Source organism: Monodelphis domestica, chromosome 2 (assembly GCF_027887165.1).
Source record: "Monodelphis domestica isolate mMonDom1 chromosome 2, mMonDom1.pri, whole genome shotgun sequence".
In the NCBI taxonomy this organism is placed as follows: domain Eukaryota; kingdom Metazoa; phylum Chordata; class Mammalia; order Didelphimorphia; family Didelphidae; genus Monodelphis; species Monodelphis domestica.
Window position 1 is genome coordinate 12872439 of NC_077228.1, and position 20225 is coordinate 12892663.

At 39.6% G+C, this 20225-nt stretch overlaps 1 protein-coding gene across 1 annotated transcript in view; it reads right to left on the minus strand.

Moving 5' to 3' along the window:
* The window catches only part of UBE2U (ubiquitin conjugating enzyme E2 U), a 75721-nt gene that overhangs the window by 26735 nt on the left and 28761 nt on the right, over positions 1–20225 (minus strand). The window contains exon 8 of the mRNA XM_007480465.2: positions 16989–17070. Within this exon, the coding sequence (XP_007480527.1) occupies positions 16989–17070 (82 nt within the window). The remainder of the gene's footprint in view (positions 1–16988; positions 17071–20225) is intronic.

Here is a 20225-nt window from a genome sequence, read left to right on the forward strand (position 1 = left end):
CTTGGCTTTCCTACCTTTCTAGTCCTTCTCTGGTCTAGTCAAATTGGCTGGTGTCTTGTTCCTCACATGAGAAGTTCCAGCTTCAGTCTCCATACCATAGCTTTCGCAGTCTTCCATTCTTGGGATGGAGCCTCTCTGGTCTTCACTTTTATAATCTTTTTCTACCTTCAAGACTCAACTCAAACAGCATCTTCTTCATGAGGTCTTTCCCAGACTCCCAACTGCCAGCAAGTCTTTCTTTCTGAGCTGAACTCTCATTTTTCCTGTCTGTACCTTGAATGGGCAGAGTTATTCCCTTGTTGTGCCCCATGTTAGAGTGTGAGCTCCTTGAGCATAGGAGCTCTTTGTGCATCTTTGCATCCCCAGTGACTGACGTGGTGTCAAGTATATATGAAGGACTTAAAAATGTTTCTTGACAGATCCAGGGTCTGCCTTGACAGGATTTGGGCATGAAAAATGCTACTTATTTCAAAACTCCAAGATCTATAGCTTCGTCTACATAGTATGATCCTGTCAAAGCCTTTGGAAACCTAAGCCAGGTTCAGGATGGCCAAGTGGCCTCAATCCCTTGGGGGAGTTGAAGGTGTCTACCCCAGGCACGTGAAGACTTCCCCCAGAGGAAGGGCTGGAGAACAATTTGTTCCACCAGCCATGAAGGTGGCTAAAGTGGGCACTGTGGAGCACTTAGAGCCTGACTAGACATCAATGAGGCCAAGGACATCCATCCAAGGGCATCCTGGGCCATTGCCTGTTTTTGATGCCTTTGGAAGAGTGAGTCTGACAGCTTTGCACACCTTTGCTTCATTTAAATCCATTTATGCAAAGTCAAAAGACAACACCAGGGACACCATTTTGGTCCACTTCAAGTTAAAAGACAACAACTGACCAACCAACCAACTACATCCTGGCAAGGTGCTGAGCACTTGTAAAAGGATGGCTTCATTTGATCTTCATAACGACCCTCATAGGTTCTGGTTTTAGCCCCACTTCACAATTGAGGAAAGCGAACCAAATAAGTGAAGTGACATGTCCAGCCCACAGAGCTAGTAAGGTCTCTTCACTGCCTAGGACTCTGCTACAGTGAACTGATCAAGGGTGTGAACTCCCTCTTCACTATTTCGGAGTTGTGAGTTTTTTGAGGCATTCACAAAGGTTCCAGAGTTAAGTGTTCATTCAGAAAAAAGGGTGGAGCTCTCCAAGTATCTTGCTGGATTCTCACCTAGCACTGAGTAGGGTGTGAATTCACTAAGTGGTTTGTGAGCTCCTCCACCTAGTTCAAGCTTGTGTGGATTCAATCAGAAGGTAGACAAATCCTGTCATCACAAACTAGTGAGGTACTTAAGTTAGTGTTAACCAAAGTTTTAACTCCAACTAGGCAAAGAGAATAAAGGATTTACTTTTCACGAGGGTAAGCTCAAAATACACGAAGAGAATTTCCTTTCAAAAGTGAATTGATCGAGGGTGTGAACTCCCTCTATGGAGGTGTGAACTCTTTGAGGCATTCACAAAGGTTTCAGAGCTAAGTGTTCATTCAGAGAGGTGTTAAGCTCCTGAGGAGAGGTGATTTGGTGAGGGAGAACAAAGGGATTTTTCTACAGCTTCTCTCCTGATGAGAGAGAGAGATAAGGTTGGAGATTCACACCTTATCTGTTTGGGATTCACACCTGTAAGAGAATAGGAAAGGAGGAGAGAACCCTGGATGGAGAAGCACTATAAAAGCCCAGTAGTGGCTCAGTAGATGAATTCTCTGCTCTGTCTAGCTTCCAGCTGGAGCCCTGTTCCTCACAGAGAAGCCTGGTAGCAGGGCATCAGAGGTGGCTACAGAGAAATCAGGGGACTTCTTGGATATTGTTGGCCTCAGGATGCAGAAGATTCAGAAAGATGCTGTGAACAAACTCCTGTTCAGATCATTGAAGAGGACCCATGACATGTTTGTGGCTGATGATGCAAAGCCAGTAGGATCAGATGAAGAGAGTCACAGGCTAAAGATGTCTGTCAAAAGGAGAGAGTATGGTCCTGTGTAGCACATGCCAATTTGGAAGGAAAATCAGAGAAAGACTCTCAGCCTGCAGTGGATGCATCCTGGCACAAGGAGGAACCTGCCAATCACGGACAAGAACCTGAATATTCAGGGACTGTCAGACATCAGTCTCCACCAGGACCTGGGGTGGCTTTGACTGCCGAAGGTAGCACCCCAAACATGCTGACTGTATCTGCCGACTGGTCTTTAGCTTTAGCTCCATCTCCTTCACAATCCAGGTCAGAGGCAAACCCTACTTCAGCTCCCCTGGGTGCTATTCACCAACATGCTGGGCTTCCTGGACATTCAGAGCTACCTGGGTTAACTATGGCTCTGATGGAACTCAGCAGAAGTCATCAGTGTTTCACCACATTAAGACAAAACCAAAAATCATTGTGTTCTTATGCATGGACACCCCAAATCCTACCTCATCTCAGTGGAGGCCCTCAAGGCTGAAATGGAAGAAAATGGGCCCTAACTTTAGACTGAGGAGGTAACCGAGCACCCAACTCCCCTGAGGTCATCGGGTGGTCTTCACAACTCTGAGCTTTGCTGCCCTCTCTACAAACTTCTTGTCCTGCCTAGTTTGTTACTGCTCTTTGCCTGGACCCTAAAGGAACTCCATGACTCCATGTACTGAGTGCATAACCCCTGACTCCAAGAATCTACATACAACCTCTCTGGGGGTGACAAAGAATTAGGATCTGGGGGAGTGTCCATCGTCTATCAGCCGCAGAATGGCTGAACAAGTTGTAGCACTTGATAGTAATGCAATACTGCTCCTCTCTGAGATATGACCAGCAGTGATTTGGAAAGACCTGGAAACACTTACATGAACTGATGCAAGGCGAGAGGAGCAGAACCAGAAGAACACTGCATACAGTGACAGCAAAGTTGTTCAATGAACAAATGTGAATGACCTACGTATTCTTAGCGATACACTGACCCAAGACAATCCCACAGACAGAATGAAAAATGCCATCCACCTCCAGAGCAAGAACTGACGGAGTCTGAATACCAACCAAATCAGACTCTATTTCACTTTCTTTCTTCTTTTTTTCTGTTTGACATCTCTTCCATGAAATGACTCATATGGAAATATGTTTACATGATTACACATTCAAAATCTGTATCATATTGTTTAGCGTCTCAGTGAGGAGATTGGAGGAAGGGGTGCCAGGGAGAGATTTTCTAATTCAAAATGAAAAAAATGAATGTAAAAAATTATTTTTATATGTAATTGGAGACAATTAAATACTATTTTTAAAAACTGCTAAAATAAAAGAAGGAAATTAAGGGAATCTCCATAAATTGGAGAATGCAAAAATGGCTGGAAAAGTTATGGTATGTGATTGTGATGTAATCCCATTGAACCATAAGAATTTTGAAGAGCAAAATGCTTTCAGAGAAACCTAGAAAGACCTACATGAACTGATGAAAAGTGAAGTGAGAACTAGAACATTATACACAGTAACAGCAATATTGTAATGATGATTAACTGTAAATGATTGAGCTATTCTCAGCAATAAAATGATCCAAGAGAGCTCTAAAGAACTTGTGATGGAAAATGCTGTGCTCTTCCAGAGAAAGAAATTATGAACTCTAAGTACAAATTGAAGCAAAGATTTTTCCTTTCTGTATTTTTCTAGCTTTTTTCCTCACATGACTAATATAGAAATAAGTGTTGCATAATTTCACATATGTATAATCTGTATATTTTTTCCTTCCCAGTGGTTGAGGGAAAGGTGAGAGGAAATTAATTTGGAATTCAAAACAATTTTTAAAGAATATTAAAAATAAACAAACTTTAAAACTTCATGACTTGGCTTGGGATTTTCTTGGCAGAGATACCAAGTAGTGTGCCATTTCTTTCTCTAGCTCATTTTACAGATAAGGAAACTGATTCCAACAGATTTGCCAGTGATTACTTAGCTAATAAGTATAGGAGGCCAGATCTAAACTCAGGTCTTCCTGATTCTAGCCCCAGCACTCTGTCCAATGCATCATCTAGCTACAATTGCTTTACCTCCTAGTTAAAATGTATGTTTAGTATATGATATCTTACAGATAATATATGTGATATTGTATAAATATATGTATATATAGATATCCATGCATATGTCTTTATATTGGTAAAGATAAGGTTAGAGATGAAAAGAGAGATAAAAATATATAATCAGAGACTCTCTCTCTCTCTCTCTCTCTCTCTGAGATCTGTGCTTTCATCAACATAGGGTATTCTCAGATAAGAAAACCCACCGCTACCTATGAATATCAGAAACCTCTTTGCAACTTATTCTTTTAATGAATTGGGTGTCATATAAAGGTCCCACATGTTTCATGCAACACTTCCAAGGGTTGCCAGAGGCGGATTAAAAATATCATTTAAAAAGAGTTAGCAAAATAAGTAAATAATAAACACAATAAACAGATATTACATTTTAAAGCTAAGTTATTATAGAGCTCCTGATCTAGAGTATGGAGATATCAATGACTTGTCTAGGATCACACACAGACTTTAAGAGTCAAAGACAGGACCAGAACTCTGATCATCTTGGCTTCAAAGGCTGGCTCTCTATCTACTTCATCGTGATGACTCCCTAGGGATACAGATATTGAGAAGCAAACTGTACAGGAGGGTGGAGCCAAGATGGTGGAGAAGGTACATGGACCCATCTGATCTCTACCAAATTACCCTCCCATAAACTATGATATGAATGAATTCTGGAGCAGCATAACCCACAAAAACACAAAGCAAAGTAATTTTTCAGCCCAAAACAACCTAGAATTTCAGTAGGAAAGATCTAGTGCATTGGGGTGGATGGGAAGCACAAAGCAACATGCCAGGGCAGACCCACTATAGCAACAGGCTCTGGGCATAGATGAAGCAGCAAGAAAGGCTTGTAGAGCTCTCAGCCACAGACAGGAAGGGGTAGAGGGGAGGTGGTGTGGCACAACTATTCAGAAGGAGATTGCAAGGGTCTCTTCTTTGCCTCTGAGCCCAAGACTCATTTTGCCTTACCCATATGCAGATCCAGGTAGCAGTCCTGGGTTGTGATTTCAGTGTGAGGAGGAGCAATAAATAGCACACATCAGTACTTGGGGCCACATGTGCACAAGGAACCTGAAGTTTGAGACAGTGTTCCCTTCATCATACTTACTGAGCCCAAATTTAACTTTTTTTTTAATTAAAAGAAAAGAAAAAGGCTGGAAAATGAGCAAAAGACAAAAAAGAAGCTCAATATAGAAGGGTATTTTGGTCACAGAGAAGTCCAAAACATAAACTCAGAGTAAAATAGAATCAATACTGCTATATTCAAAAATTGAATGAAAAATGTGAATAGCTCCCAAGTCCCAAAATAATTAAAGGAGATCAAAAAAGGATTTTAAAGATCAAATAAGTGAAGCAGATAAGAAATTGGGGAAATAAATGATAATAGTTAAATCATAAAATATTACTGAAGAAATTGATACCATAAAAATATATATCAGGGCAACTGCTAAAAGACTCACCAAAATCCAATGAAGAGAACTCCTTCAAAGAAGAAAACTAACTTCCTTGTTTAAATATATGTTTAGAATATCATATCCTATATTATATTGTGTAAATATATATGTGTGTAAATAATATATGTAGTTTTTGTGTGTGTATATATATATATATGAATTGACCACATGGAAAAAGATATACAAAAACCCACTGAAGAGAATAACGTTTTAAAAGGCACACTTAACCATATGAAAGAAAGCAGTTCACAAATTCACTGAGGAAATGAATTCTTTTCCAAGTAGGATTGGCCAAATAGAAAAGGAGGCACAAAAGCTCACTCAAGAAAATTGTGCTTTAAAAATCAGAATCAGGCAAATGGAAGCTAATAACACAATGACACGTCAAGGAATAATTAAAGAAAGTCAAAATAAGGGAAAAAATTGAAGAAATTGTTAAATATGTCATAAAAATAATTGACCAAGAAAATTAATCCAGAGGAAATTATTCAAGAATTATTGGACTATTTGAAAGCTGTGATAAAAAGGGGGAGGGGAGGTATACATTATCTTTCAAGAAATTATCAAGGAAAACTGCCTGATATTCTAGAACCAAAAGGCAAAATAGAAATTGAATGAATCCATTCATCACCTCCAGTTATCCAAAAAGATAACTCCCAGAAATATTGTAGAACTACCAGGACAAGGAGAAAATGTTGCAAAGAGTCAAAAAGAAACAGTTTAAATATCATGGAGCCATAGTCAGGATAACACAAAATAACAACAGCTTCTATATTAAAGGATCAGAGGGAGGGCCCAGAATATGGTAGTTCAGAAGACGAAGTAGTTAGGACTTAAATCAAGAATCATTTACCCAGAAAAATTGGGCACAATCCTTCAAATGAAAAAAAAATGAATATTTGATGGAATAGAATATTCAAAAATAGAGAGTACTGGGGAAAGCTGGGTAGCTCAGTGGATTGAGAGCCAGGCTAAACTGTGTACTTCCTTACATGGAGAGATTATTTTTATCATTCCAAAGAAATTTATCAGTGTTAGGGTAGTTAGAAGGAATATATATATATGGAGAGAGAGACACACACAGAGACACAGAGAGACAGAGACAGAGGGCAAGGGTATAAGTTGAATTTGATCAGATGATAGTAAAAAAATAAAATGAAGGCATGAGAAGGAGAAATTCATTGGGAGGAGGGTGTGAAGTATGAATCAAACTTTCTTTGTCTATCAATCAGCAACTTTTAATTTAATCAGCCAAAAACTGAAAACGCTCCTACTTAGCACTTTTTTAGCAATCAGGTAGGAGAATTCCCAAGTCACTTACTTAAAGAGTTCACACCCTTAGAAACTCAATCAGCCAGGAACTTGTGAATCCTTTTGATAAGAGTTCACACCTTCAGAGGATGAGAGGTGTGAATCCCACAGACACTGCCCCCCTGGTGTAATATTTAGAGGAGGCATCTTTTCTCCCACTGCCTCATCGGCAGCCATATTCTCCCTTTCTCCCTTCAACTCCTCCATTCCCTGCTACAAATCTTCCATATCCCCTGTTCTTCACATCCACCCATCTTTCTGTATAAATATTACACTGGGCAGTGCTGGGCAATGCGGCCCCTGTGAAGAGGGGAAAGGACAAGAGGTCACTGTAAAATCCCTGAACTTCTTTGACTGGACTCAAACCCCTAAATTTGATTCCTTACAAGGGGAAAGGGAAAATAGAATGAGGTGAATTGTGACACGTAAAAGAGGGATGAAAGAGCACTTGCAGTGGATGGGGAACATAGGAAACATGGGGAGGGGATCACATGAATCTTATTTTCATCAGAATTGGCTCAATAAGGGAAGAACATACACAATCGATAGGTTATACAAACCTATCTTACCCTACAGAAAGGCAGGAGGGGAAGGGATTAAGAGAAAGGCAATGGGGCTGATAGATAGAAAAGAGGATAAATTGAGGGAGGTGGTGGTCAGAAATGAAATGGGGGAAATAGGATGGAGAGTAATACACAGTATTTCATAACGGTGCACATTTTTTTACAGTTTTCTCTAATAATGACTTCATTTATCAAATATTTAGAGAAATGACTTCAGTATATAAGATTACAAGTCATTCCCCAACTGAAAAATGGTCAAAGGTTATAAACAAGCAGTTCTCAAAGTAATTAAAGCTCTCTTTAGTTGTGCAAAAAAGAAATGCCCTAAATCACTATTAATTGCAGAAATACAATTTAAAAGAACTTAGACTTATTAGATTGGCTATTATAACAGAAAAGAAAAATGGTAAAACTTGGAAGAGTAGTGGAAAAATTGAGACATAAATTCACTGTTGTGGGAGTTATGAGCTGATTCAATCATTCTAGAGAGTAATTTGAACCTATGCTCAAAGGGCTATAAACAAGTATATATATTTTTGATCCAGCAATTCCGTTATGAGATTTGTATCCCAAAGAGATAAAAACAAAAGAGGAAAGGATCTTAATGTAGAAAAATATTTAAAGCAGCTCTTTCTTTTTGGTCCCAAAAGATTTGGAAAGTGAGGGGATACCCATTAATTGGGGAATGGCCAAATAAATTATAGTATATGGTTGTAATACTGTTGGGCTGACTCAGAAAAACCTGGAAAGAGTCACATGAACTGAAGCAGAGTGAAATAAGCAAAACCAGAAGATCAGTGTACGCAGTGACAAGAATACAATACTGGGGAAAAACAAAATTAAATTTAAAAAATCAAACTATACAGACAGAAATTAATAATTTCATCTTTCTTATTTTTGTATAGATTATTAAATCCAGTATATATAAACATATACACACATATGTGTATGAATATATATTCACACACATACATATTTATATTTAACCCTTACCTCCCATCACAAAATCAATACTAAATATTGATTCTAAGGCAGATGAACAGTAAGGGCTAGGTAACGGGGACTAGGTTACTTCTCCAGGGTCACACAGATAAGAAATTTCTGAGATCAGATTTGAACCCAGAATGTTCCATCTCTAGGCATGGCTCTCTATCCATTGAGTCACCTACCTGGCAGCCCCACTACATATTTTTTTAAGTAGAAGCTTAATGGACCATAAACTTGGAAGATGATAACTTTGTTATCTCTACCCCAGTCAAACAGCATCCTGAGAATTGTGTTGAGTTTGGGGTAACACATTTTAGGGAGCTCTCAGACAGGTGGGCCACTTAAATAGGGAAATGACTGAGATATTGAAGGACTAGAGAGTATGACATGAGAAGATCAAGGTGGAGGAGCTGGAAATTCTCAACTTGGAGAAAATGTAGGTAAGAGGTGCTAGCCTTCTGATATTTGGAAGGATCGCTATGTAGAAGAGGGACTGGACTTCTCTACTTGCCTCCAGAGGAAGGAATGGGAAGTGGTAAGAGTTGGGAACAGGAAGATTTAGGCCTGGACTTAGAAAAACCTTCCTTCCAATTAAGTTTTCCCTCAGTGAAATAAAGCACCAAAGGTGACAGGGAGTGTGCCGTTACCAGTTCTCTCCAGGCAAGTTAGAGGAGAACTAAGAATGGGAGAAATAGATTTTACCAGAAGAAAGCTGAGATGTTAGACAACTGAGATTCTAGCATTCATAGTTTTAAAAAATCATATTCTTATAAATACAAATATATGGGATTTTTTTAAACCGTTATTTTTCACCACAGAAGAGTGGTAAGGGCTAGGCAATGGGAGTTAAATGACTTGCCCAGGGTCACACAACTAGGATGTGTCTGAGAGCATATCTGAACCCAGGACCTCCTGTCTCCAGGCCTGGCTCTCAAACCACTGAGATACCCAGCTGCCCCTAAATGAAAGTTTTGAGAGCACTTTTCATAACAAGGGCTGCATTTGTATGGTGCTCTAAAATTCAAACAAAGAGTTTTACACAATGTACATTTTCTTATTATATGTGTGTATAAATACATGAGAGAGGGAGAAAATCTTTATTGCATTCTTACTGTGTTCTAGGCACTATGCTACAAGCATAAACAATTCCTACCTTTAAGGAGCTCACTTGCTAATGGAAGAAAACAGTACATAAATGGGTGAGGGGAGAGAAGGTGTGAGAAGGAGGAAACCCCCCAAAACTTCAAGAAGGACTGGATTTGAGCAAGAATGTGAAAGCACACCTATGAGACCTAGGGCATCCTGGGAAGGAGTCCAAGTTTCCAGTGGGAGGAAGATCAGCAGGGAGAAGACCAAGACCATTGGTAGAAGGCAAGTACTATAGGGAAGAGAAGGCCAGGAAGAGGACCAAGAATAAGTATGGAGTTCTGGTCTCCAGCCAATTCAACTGCCCTATGAAGTAGGTATTATGAACATCATTGTTCCTATTTTGCATTTAGGGAAACTGAGGCCCAGAGAGGTGAGTTATTTTGCCCTTAGGCATCCTGCTATTCATTCAGACGAGATCTGAGCCCAGGGCTCTTCACTCCAATGCCTCTTTCTCATTCTTCTCAATACATCTTCCAACTATGCTTTACTTGTAACTCCAACCACAGACAGAGGGAATACTCATCGCTAGTCTTCAGAAACAATTATTGGCATCTCTCTGGTTCAAGTCCTTGAACAAGCTTGCTGTGATGAAGGCCATGCTTTAGGAACAGCTCAAAATTTCCTGGCCCAAACCAAACCTTCACTGAGCACTGGGGTATACTGGAAAGAGTCCTGGATTCCTTTGGGTCTCGAGCTTTTAGCATGATGTCTGGCACACGGTAGGTGCTCAGTTAATATTTGAGGATGTTGGTTCTCATCGATTTGGGAAAAGAGGACCTGAACTGAATGCCTCAGCTGTTACTTCTCCCTGGCTAAGACAGGAACACTCGCTAAGTCCTCGGGGCCTTAGTTTCCTCAATTTAAAAAATAAAAATATGGGGGTTGGACTCAGTGACTGCGAGCATCCCTTCTGGATCTCAAGCTATGATCCTCCGAATGATTCTCACTTACTGATCAGTCCTGAATATCTCTGTTCTTCGGACCTTTCCTATTTCACCGGACTTTTGTCTTTCAAAAACTAACCACAAGAAAATACTTGTCACCTCAGCCCATGAAAAGTCCTGAGCGCTGGGCAGCCCCAAGTCTGAGTCTGCTTTTAACTAATGAAATCCACAGCAGAAACACGCCAAAGAAGTTCTCCTCAGCCACCAGATGGCAGCGAGTGGGAGCATTTTCCCCTGACAGAGTCATCAAGGCCTACAGCAATTTGTCCACCACCTTCACCCTAATGCGGGGGACACATGCAAGGGCTCCACGAGCTCCCGATGGCCTCCGCCACATGTCGAAATGGACAGAGAAGTTGAAAGTGACAAGATCTGACTTTTGCTGGTTTCAGGGCCCCGAGGGATGCTGGGATATTCATGATGAATCGATTAGCCCAGAAATCCAACAAAGCCGTTCTGTTAGAGGAAATCAGAAAGGAAGTCGTGTCAGAGGAGAATTAACCTCCTCGTCTAGGTTTCTTCCACCCTCAGAGAAGCCCCGCACTGGCCGTCAGCAAACAGCAGGCTTGCTTAGTAGAGGCTGCTCTCCTACTCCTAATTCATTTTGAAAGCAGAACAATATCAAAGAGGAGGGGAAAAGCCTTTCTTCAACTTGGGCTTCAAGAAAAGCTATTGCTGAAGTCAGCCAAGAAAAGAAAATTAGAGGAAAAATATCGTTTGAATTATCCTGTTAAAGGTGGAAGGCTGAAGTTTTCAGGACTTTGGGAAGCATCGAAATGCAAAGGCCTGAATGTTACTATTGTTATTAAGGCCTCCAGTTTAGCCTTTGCTACCTTCACTATTAGCTCTGTGGCTTTGGGCAATTTGAGTTTTATTTTCTTTTTAAAAATATTTTTCCATGCTCACATGATTCATTTTCTTTCCCTCCCCCCTCCCAGAGCCCATAAACCATTCCACTGGGTTGTACAAATGTTATCACTTGGCACCTATCTCCATATTGGCTTTGGGCAATTTGGCTTCTCTGGGCTTTGGTTCTTTCAACTGTTCAATGGTGAAGTTGCGCTGGGTGGGCTCTGGAGCTCAGGACCAAACCACCATGCATGAAGGAGTCAGAAAGGTCTTCAGAAGTCAGCCCAGTCTAACCTCATTTTAAAGATGAGGAAGCTGAGGCTGAAAGACTTATTCAGTATTGTAAGGATTTTAGTGAGTAGAACTAGGATTTGAACTCAGACCCTTGAATCCCAAATTCAGCTGCTCTTTTTTGACATGGCAATGTATTGCCTCTAGATCTAAATATATGATGTTGTTGCTCACTTGTTTCTCAGTTGTATCCAACTCCTTAACAAAGTCATTGGAGTTGTTTGCCATTTCTTTCTCCAACTCATCTTACAAATGAGGAAACTGAGGCAAACAGGAGTGAGTGACTTACCTAGGGTAACGCAGTTGAGTGATACTGTGAGCCTATGTGCCTGGTTATTCAGAATTATCTTTCATTGATAAGGCTATTCCCAGTGTGGAACTTCCCTCTGTCTACGTCAACCAAGCACTCACCTGTAACTTATTATCTAAAGTGTTGTTGGGAACACTGGGACCTTAGGGTCATCCAGTCAGTCTGTGTTAAAAGTGGGCCTGGAACCTGACTATGACACCTTGCTGCCTCTCTGGCCCATGGTTACAAGACAGAAAAGACTCACATCGCTCATGAAGGAGGCATTTGAGAGGACCACTTAGAAAGGGAGCCTGCAAGATACAAGATGACTGGCTACTCTGCCTATGAGGCAACTCCTGCAAAAATTTCCAGTTCCCCAGTGGCATTGCTCACTGGCTACAGGAGGGGGGAGGGAAAGAACATGATTCATGTAACTGTGGAAAAATATTCTAAACAAACAAATAAATAATTTCTTTTAAATTCCGGTTTCATAAAAACAATAAACAAACCTACAAATCTTTGAAATATTTGGGTGCAGCCATGAGGGCAAGATGCAGAGCCTGAAGCTAAGTCAGACCTGACCCTCCTTGATCTTAGGAAAACAAGTAAGTTTTCAGTTTTGCTGATTTCATTTTCGTAACTTCCTTCCTTATTTTTTAAAAAATGGTGAACTTGACAAGCATCAGCACATACCATCATCTCCGCAATGAGCAGAAGAAGGGGATCATCCAGGAAACTTGGGATCTCCATAATGTGTGCTTTGATTTTTAAAGGATATGCCCTGAGAGCCCAAGTCTCCTTCTGCCCAAATTTCTGTATTCTGTATTTGTAAAAAAAAAAAAAAATTCTGTATTTGTAAAAGTTTGATGGAAGCTCCTTAAATAGCTTCAGAAGCTATTTGAGAGCTTCTCTGAACATGTCACTCTGCAGCTTACAATGCTCAGTACCTCCCTAGTGACTATTTAATACCATCTAGCATGCTAGGCTGACATTCCAGGGTCTCCATATCATGGCCCCATTCTTCCTTTTTTAGCATTTGTCAGACTCATGGCCCATGCCCAGGCTTTTGCTTATGCTCTATCAACTTAGACAAGTCATTTAGTTTCTTCATCTGCAAAATAAGAGAGTTGGACTCGATGACTTCCACAGTTCTTGCAGTTCACAGGACATGAATTACAGGGGATCCTAAAAAGCTTCCTATTGTAGTTCATATGGGAGTACCCCAAAGCCCAACTTTGGGATACATCTGAGCCTGAAGAAAGCTACGCCTGCTGTCTGGGTCCCTTCGAGTTGGCCCCTGGACCGTGTCTCTTCTCTACCATTTCAAACTCTAAGTGATGTTCCTGTTTTGGATCTGAGCTCTCAGATGCCTTCAGCAAGAATTCCTAAAGCAAGGAAAGAAGAAAACCAAATTGACTGTATCCAAGATTAAAAGGGAGACTTCGCCTCTAATGAAGAGGAAATTAAGGCAATCACTAAAAACTATTATGCCCAATTATATGGCAACAAATATACCAACCTAGGTGATATGGATGAATACTTACAAAAATATAAATTGCCTAGACTAACAGAGGAAGAAATAAATTACCTAAACAACCCCATATCAGAAAAAGAAATCAAACAAGCCATCAAAGAACTCCCTAAGAAAAAATCCCCAGGTCCAGAAGGATTCACAAATGAATTCTATCAAACATTCAAAGAACAGCTTACCCCAATACTATACAAACTATTTGACAGAATAAGCAAAGAAGGAATTCTACCAAATGCATTTTATGACACAAATATGGTACTGATCCCAAAACCAGGAAGGTCAAAAACAGAGAAAGAAAACTACAGATCAATCTCCTTAATGAATATAGATGCAAAAATCTTAAATAGGATACTAGCAAAAAGACTCCAGCAAGTGATCACAAGGGCTATTCACTCTAACCAGGTAGGATTTATACCAGGAATGCAAGGATGGTTCAATATTAGAAAAACCATCCACAAAATTGACCACATTAACAAGCTAACTGACAAAAATCACATGATTATCTCACTAGATGCAGAAAAAGCCTTTGATAAAATACAACGCCCATTCCTATTGAAAACACTAGAAAATATAGGAATAGAAGGGCCTTTCCTAAAAATAATAAACAGTATATATCTAAAACCATCAGCAAACATCACCTGCAATGGGGATAAACTAGAAGCCTTCCCAATGAGATCAGGAGTGAAACAAGGATGGCTATTATCACCTCTATTATTTAACATTGTACTAGAAACACTAGCAGTAGCAATTAGAGAAGAAAAAGAAATTGAAGGTATTAAAATAGGCAATGGGGAGACCAAGTTATCACTCTTTGCAGATGACATGATGGTCTACTTAAATAATGCTAGAGAATCAACCAAAAAGCTAGTCAAAATAATCAACAACTTTAGCAAAGTCTCAGGATACAAAATAAACCCACATAAGTCATCAGCATTTCTATATATCTCCAACCCATTTCAGCAGCCAGAATTAGAAGGAGAAATTCCATTTAAAATCACCCTAGACAACATAAAATACTTAGGAATCTATATGCCGAAACAAACATAGGAACTATATGAACACAACTCAAAACACTTTCCACACAATTAAAACTAGATCTAAACAATAGGGAAAACATTGATTGCTCATGGGTGGGAGGAGTTAACATAATAACAATGACAATCCTGCCCAAATTAATTTACTTATTTAGTGCCATACCCATTGAACTACCAAAAAAGTTTTTACTGAATTAGAAAAAAACATAACAAAGTTCATTTGGAAGAACAAAAGATCAAGGATATCCAGGGAAATCGTGAAAAAAAAAATGCAAAGGAAGGAGGACTTGCAGTCCCAGATCTCAAACTCTATTATAAAGCAGTGGTCATCAAAACAATCTGGTACTGGCTAAGAGACAGAAAGGAGGATCAGTGGAATAGACTTGGAGTAAGCGACCTCAGCAAGATATTCTATGATAAGCCCAAACATCCCAGCTTTGGGGACCAAAACCCACTATTAGATAAAAACTGCTGGGAAAATTGGAAGACAGTATGGGAGAGATTAGGTTTGTATCAATATCTCACACTCTATACCAAGATAAACTCAAAATGGGTGAATGACCTGAATATAAAGAAGGAAACTATAAACAAATTAGGTGAACACAGAATAGTATGCTTGTCAGATCTTTGGGAAAGGAAAGACTTTAAAACCAAGAAAGAGCTAGAAAAAAAAATCACAAAATGTAAAATCAATAATTTTGATTACATCAAATTAAAAAGTTTTTGTACAAACAAAACTAATGCATCCAAAATTAGAAGGGAAGCAACAAGTTGAGAAATAATCTTCATTACAAAAACCTCTGACAAAGGTCTAATTACTCAAATTTATAAAGAACTAAACCAATTGTACAAAAAATCAAGCCATTCTCCAATTGATAAATGGGCAAGGGACATGAATAGGCAATTCTCAGTTAAAGAAATAAAAACTATTAACAAGCACATGAAAAGATGTTCTAAATCTCTTATAATCAGAGAAATGCAAATCAAAACAACTCTGAGGTATTACCTCACACCTAGCAGATTGGCTAACATGACAGCAAAGGAAAGTAATGAATGCTGGAGGGGATGTGGCAAAGTAGGGACATTAATTCATTGCTGGTGGAGTTGTGAACTGATCCAACCATTCTGGAGGGCAATTTGGAACTACGCCCAAAGGGCGCTAAAAGACTGTCTGCCCTTTGATCCAGCCATAGCACTGCTGGGTTTATGCCACAAAGAGATAATAAGGGAAAAGACTCATACAAAAATATTCAAAGCTGCGCTCTTTGTGGTGGCAAAAAATTGGAAAATGAGGGGATGCCCATCAATTGGGGAATGGCTGAACAAATTGTGGTATGTGTTGGTGATGGAATACTATTGTGCTCAAAGGAATAATAAAGTGGAGGAATTCCATGGGAACTGGAACAACCTCCAGGAAGTGATGCAGAGCGAAAGGAGCAGAACCAGGAGAACATTGTACACAGAGACTGATACACTGTGGTACAATCAAACGTAATGGACTTCTCCATTAGTGGCAATGAAGTGACCCTGAATAACTCGGAGGAATCTACGAGAAATTCCACTATCCACATTCAGAGGAAACACTGTGGAAGTAGAAACATAGAAGAAAAACAGCTGCTTGAATGCATGGGTCAAAGGGATAAGGTCTGGGAATGTAGACTCTAAATGAATATCTTAGTGTAAACAACAACGTGGAAATAGGTTCTGATCAAGGACACAAGTAATACCCAATGAAATTGCGTGTCAGCTGCAGGAAGGGTGGGTGGAGGGGAGGGAGGGAAATGAAGTGATTATTGTAACCAAAATAAATAAATAAACAAACAAACAACAACAATAAAATATATTTAAAAAAAAGAATTTCCAAATCTCCACTGACTGCCTCAACTCCCCTGGATCCTCCCGGAATGGAGATTTCTCAGTTGTCCCCTTTGCCAGCTGTGAAGGGCATGAAGCCACTGCCAGAAATGTAGGTGTCCCCGAGTCCAAGAGCACTGAAGGCTGAGAAGGAGAATGAAAACCTTCCCTGATTGTACTCACCCCCTCAGATCTCACACAGCATTGGGTCTGCTCAACTTGATCTCACTTTTCACTCCTGTAGGGTGGGAAATGCTTTATGCCCTGTAGTCCCCAGCACCTAGTACTTAGCAGGTCCCCAGCAGGCTCTTCGTAAATGTTTGTTCACTGATTATGCTCAGTTCTTTCAATGGGTTCCATATTTGTGCCTGTATTTTACCACTTATTTGATAGTGAACTTGGGAAGGACAAGAATCCTATCTTCTTTAACCATCATATCCATCCCAGACCTCGCACAGTGTTCTGCATGCAGGAGGAACTTAACACATGTTTGGAAAGGTTTCCTGTGATGTCTTATGTTCAATCTATCCGATCAAAAAGGATTCTTGCCTCAAGTACCCAGACTGGGCTCTGGGAATACAGAACCAAAAATGGCAGCTGCTGCCCTCGGGGAGCTTTCATTCTACTTGATATTCACAATCAGAACTCCAGCTACTTACTTGGCATCCCAGCCTCGATTTGTATTTTTTTGCTTGCTCTTCCATTTTATGAAATGTTCCATTAAATTAGGGTCATGAGTCACTGTAATGAAGGAGAAACAAAAACAGTAATTCACATGCACCGTTGACGTTTTGACTGAGCATCTTTCTCCTAACACACCTGTGAGTCACAGTATTATTATTCCTGTTTTACAGATGAGGAAACTGGGGTCCTGGAACAGGAAGTGACTCATCCAGGGTCAGAGAGCCAGCCAGGGTCAGAAGCAGGATCTCCCAGGGTCAAGATGACACTCAATGGTCTTGTCCATCAGAACTTGTGGAAATCTTTACTTAACTTCAAACTAAATTTTTTGCTACATTAATGAGTCCAGAATTGCTCAGTGCTCATATCTCAGCCTGATTTAATGACTTCACTAAGTAGCATTTAATGCCTTTCACTAAATGTCATTTAATGTCTTTCATTAAGCAGCTTACTTGGCAATGAGGAGATGTGAATACATAACACAGAGCCCAGCACATAATAGGCATTTAATAAGTGTTTGCTGATTGATGTACATGTCACATTCCATTAAATTGTCAAGAGTGGAGTACAGGGTTCAGTTCCAGAAAGCACATTTTCAGAAGGGTCTTGATAAACTGGGCAGCATCCAGAAGAGGGTGGCCAGAACAGGGGAGGGTCCTGAATCCATGCCTGAAGAATCTCAGTCAAAGGAACTGAGGATGTTTAGCCTAGAGAAAAGGAGGCTCATGGATTACACCAGAGTTGTCTCTAAATCCTTGAGAGATTGTCAGTGAAAGAGGGATTAAGTTTATTCTACTTAGCCCCAGAGGACACAACTGGGAGGATTGCAAAAGGGCAAATTGAGGCTTGATGTTAAGGAAAACTTCCTAAAGATGAGAGTTTCCCAAAGTGGAAGGAGCTGCCTAGAGAGATGGAGGGTTCTGACAGCAAATGTTGAATGACCATCAGACCAATGTGCCCTAAGGGAGATTCTTTGTTGGGTATGAGATGGACTAAATGACCTCTGAGGTCTCTTGTAATTCTGAAATTCAGCATGTCCTATAACATGTTGCTTATTTATAGAATCCCAGAGTTGGGAGAGTAGGACCCTCATAAGCTTTCTAGACTAACCCCTTCATTTTTATAGTTGAGGATTCAGTGGCCCAAGGAGGCTAAATACCTTGCCCAAGGTCAGGCCAGTAGTATCAGAGGTGGGATTTGAACCCACATTCTCTGATTCCAAGGACACCACATGATCACCTGATGGGCTTTTCATTATCAAGTCAATATCTCAGAGATCCCATTAAAGGTGATTTGGGACCAGAGCCAAGTACAACACTTCAACATTTGGCTGGTGTGACAATGGAAAATTCTTTGACTCAGTCATCTAATATAAAATGAAGATAAGTGTTTTGAGGTTAAAATGGCCTTTCTAAATCTTAAGGTATTGTGTACATGTCCTGGGCAAGTCATTTAACTTCTGCCAACTTCGGTTTCCTCCTTTGTAAAATGGGGATATTTATAACAGTAATTATCTCCCAGGGTCGTTATGAAGATAAAATAATAATAATAATAATAGCATTTTTATAAACATGAAATCATTTGATAATTAAAAAGGTCCTGGAAAGTGGTATTATCTTCATTTTACAGTTGAGGAAACTAAGGCAGATGAAGGCTTAATGTTTAAGACTGGGCTTGAACTCAGGCTTTCCTGACTTTATATGGCATTCAAATTCAAGTTTTGATTCCAAATACAGTTGACTTTGCTACTAGTTGCAATGAGATGATGATCCAGGACAATCCTGAGGGGCTTATGAGAAAGAATGCTACACAGATTGAGAGAAAGAACTATGGGAATAAAAACAAGGAAGAAAAACATATAATCTGTCATTTGTTTATATGGCTATCTGATGGGGGGTTTTGGTTTTTAAAGATCACTCTATTACAAATATGAATAAAATAGCAATAGGTTTTGAGCAACAATACATGTATAATCCAGTGAAATTGCTTGTCAACTCCAGGAGGGGGGAGGGAAAAGAGAAGGGAAAGAAACTGAATCATGCAACCATGGAAACATATTCTTAATTAATTATTTTAAAGAAGAAGAAATGGACCACATGAAAAAGGAGGCTCAAAAGCTGATGGAGGAAAAGCATTTCTTAAAAATAAGAATTGGGCAACTAGAAGCTAATGATTTGATGAGACATCAATAAACAATAAAACAAAATCAAAAGAATGAAAAAAAATAGATGAAAACATGAAATGTCTCATTGGGAAAACTGAACTGGAAAATATATCCAGGAGATACAATTTAAGAATTATTGAACTACTTGAAAATCATGACAAGAAAAAATCCTGGCCATCATAATATAATAAATTATCAAAGAAAACTTCCCAGATATTCTTGAACAAGAAAATAAAATACAAAATTGAAAGAATCCACAGAAAACACAAGATCCAAGAGAAACCTAAAAAATAAATAAGAAAAAAGAAAATTTGAGAGACTCATTAAGGTCAAAATGTTTGTATTCCTACATGGGAAGAGGATATTTGTAATTCTTAAAAATTCTTCTTATTAATAGAGCATATAGGAGTATATTTAGACAGAAAGTGGGGAACTTAGCTAATTATGATGATATTATATGCAAAAAAAATCAAGAGGTAAAAAAAAAGGATTGCACTGAGAGAAAAGAAAGGGGAGGTGGAATGGAGCAAATTACATAACATAAAGAGACATGAAAAATTACTATAGTGGAGGGGAGGAAGAGGGTGGTAATGGGCAATGCTTAAACTTTACTCTCATCATCATGGCTCAGAGAGTGGTACAGAATTCCATCTTACCCTACAGAGAAGTCTACTATCTGTGATAGTTCAGGATTACATTCCATCTGAGTACCTTGTGGCTTTTTTCTTTGTTTGTTTTTTTTAAATCCTTACCTTCCTTCTTGGAGTCAATACTGTGTATTGGCTCCAAGGAAGAAGAGTGGTAAGGGTAGGCAATGGGGGTCAAGTGACTTGCCCAGGGTCACACAGCTGGAAAGTGTCTGAGGCCAGATTTGAACCTAGGATCTCCATCTCTAGGCCTGACTCTCAATCCACTGAGCTACTCAGCTGCCCCCGGCTTTTTTCTTGAATGGTGGATTACCAACACACTGATCAATGATCCATCAAACAACTATACCTGAATTCAAAACTCAAAATAAAATTAGTTGCAGTCCAAAAAGCTTTTCCTTCCA